This window comes from Plectropomus leopardus, unplaced genomic scaffold (assembly GCF_008729295.1).
Source record: "Plectropomus leopardus isolate mb unplaced genomic scaffold, YSFRI_Pleo_2.0 unplaced_scaffold2884, whole genome shotgun sequence".
Classification (NCBI taxonomy): Eukaryota; Metazoa; Chordata; class Actinopteri; order Perciformes; family Serranidae; genus Plectropomus; species Plectropomus leopardus.
This window is the reverse complement of record NW_024631423.1, coordinates 1-1,935: the sequence shown is the minus strand read 5'-3', so window position 1 is coordinate 1,935 and position 1,935 is coordinate 1. Positions and strand designations below refer to the sequence as shown.

The 1,935-nt window shown below is 35.1% G+C and overlaps 1 protein-coding gene across 1 annotated transcript; it reads left to right on the top strand.

The window, feature by feature from the left end:
- Window positions 1-213: 213 nt before the first annotated feature.
- Window positions 214-1,678, top strand: LOC121938211 (ATP-binding cassette sub-family E member 1-like; the record flags this gene model as incomplete). Its single annotated transcript, XM_042481483.1, has 3 exons — window positions 214-320; window positions 405-494; window positions 1,533-1,678. Coding segments are annotated over 3 exons (343 nt in total), but the record flags the coding sequence as incomplete, so codon positions are not given.
- Window positions 1,679-1,935: the final 257 nt, after the last annotated feature.

Genomic DNA, 1,935 nt, shown 5'->3' with positions numbered 1-1,935 from the left:
TTCTCTCTTACAATTTTGTTTGTTGTAAAATTGGTTTTAAATGTTTATATTGTGTATTTTATATAATATTTTAACTATTTTCCTCAAGTGATGACATGAACAGACGTGATTTTCGGGATCAGTTTTAAGTTAATATATTGATGAATCCCAAATGAACGTTGGTGATACACAGTGCTGTTTATATCTGCTCTGTGATTGGTTGTTTTTTGTTGTTGCCGGGCAGATCTGAGTCACCTGCGGGAGAGGAACGTGGAGGATCTGTCCGGAGGAGAGCTGCAGAGGTTCGCCTGCGCCGTCGTCTGCATCCAGAGAGCCGACATGTGAGGAGACGACCCGCTGAGATCAAAGATCAGAGATTTTAACGGTTTACGCTCGTTTTGTGACGTTTTGTTTCTGTGCTGCAGTTTTATGTTTGACGAGCCGTCCAGTTACCTGGATGTGAAACAGAGGCTGAAGGCCGCCATCACCATCCGCTCGCTCATCACCCCGGACAGGTGAGCGCCGACTCTTTTACTGCCGCCTAACGTTCCTGACGGCGTTCGTACGGATAAAAAAAATCATGGGAAAGTCATGGAATTTTCAAATATCAGATTTTAGGTTTGGAAGAGTTTTGGAGAACTAAATATGCCTTGAAAGTTTTGGAAAAATCTTTTTTTTTCTCTCTCCAAACCTGTGTGATAACGCATGATGTATTCAAGGATGGTCAGAAATGTTAAAAAAAAGATTATTTTTATTTTTTTAATTTTTGGCATCACAAATTTTCTTTAAAAAAAAAAAATCCTTAAAATTAATCAAATACCTTAAATGAAAAAAAAAATCCAACAATAAGTTACGTTTTACAGTTTCTGGCTGTGATATAAAATGCAATTTTTGGTTATTTAAAAAAAAAAAAAAAACAAAAAAAAAGAAAATATTCCTTCTTATTTTCTTTAAAAATCAACTAAAATTTTTGAAGAAAATTAAAGAAAGCCAAAAAGTTTTCTATAACAAACAGCTTTTAAGCAAGAAAACTGGCCAAAATTTAAAAAAGAAAAATTGACTCCCAAATCCACGGGCATATTTTCTTCAAAAATCGGTGGTAAAAATAAATACAAATACAACCATTTAAAGTTGTTTCCCCAACCGCTAAGCAAAAAAAAAGTCTCTCCCCAGTGCCTCATCGCCCTTTTTGTACCACCTCCTCCCCTCATAAATAATGAACGGTCCCTAAATTATGCATAAATATTCATTTCTGATCCTGTTCTTTGTTCCTTTAAAATTAAACAAATAATATATAACTTACAGAAACTGTTGAACAGAAATAAAAAGAGCAAAGAGGGATTTCAGGAAATATTTGCTTATTTATTTATTTATTTATTTGCTTAAAATTTATTGGAAAAAATGTTTTTGAACTGAGAACGTCCTCAATTACTGAACTTCATCACACAGATTTTCCATTTTTTTTATCATTGGTTAATATCCTTATAACTGTGTGTGTGTGTGTGTGTGTGTGTGTGTGTGTGTGTGTGTGTGTGTGTGTGTGTGTGTCGCAGGTACATCATTGTGGTGGAGCACGACCTGAGTGTGTTGGATTACCTGTCTGACTTCATCTGCTGTCTGTACGGCGTCCCGAGCGCCTACGGAGTCGTCACGATGCCCTTCAGCGTCCGAGAGGGTAAAAACGCAAAAACACACAAAAGTGAAAAGTGTCCGTTTTATCCTTCACTGAAAACGAGAATATTTGACTTTATAAATCCATCCCTTTTCTGTCACATATCTGAGTTACATCAACTGATAAATGTCAAACTTTCTGAATTCAGTCAAACTAAAAAGAAATTAGTTTTGTTTATATTGAAGCAAATCAGTTTTGGCTTTATTTATTTTTTATAGTATCTGAAAGTGCTTCACATAACAAAATTTAAACAGACAAAATGAACAGTAAACGACATTTTGCTA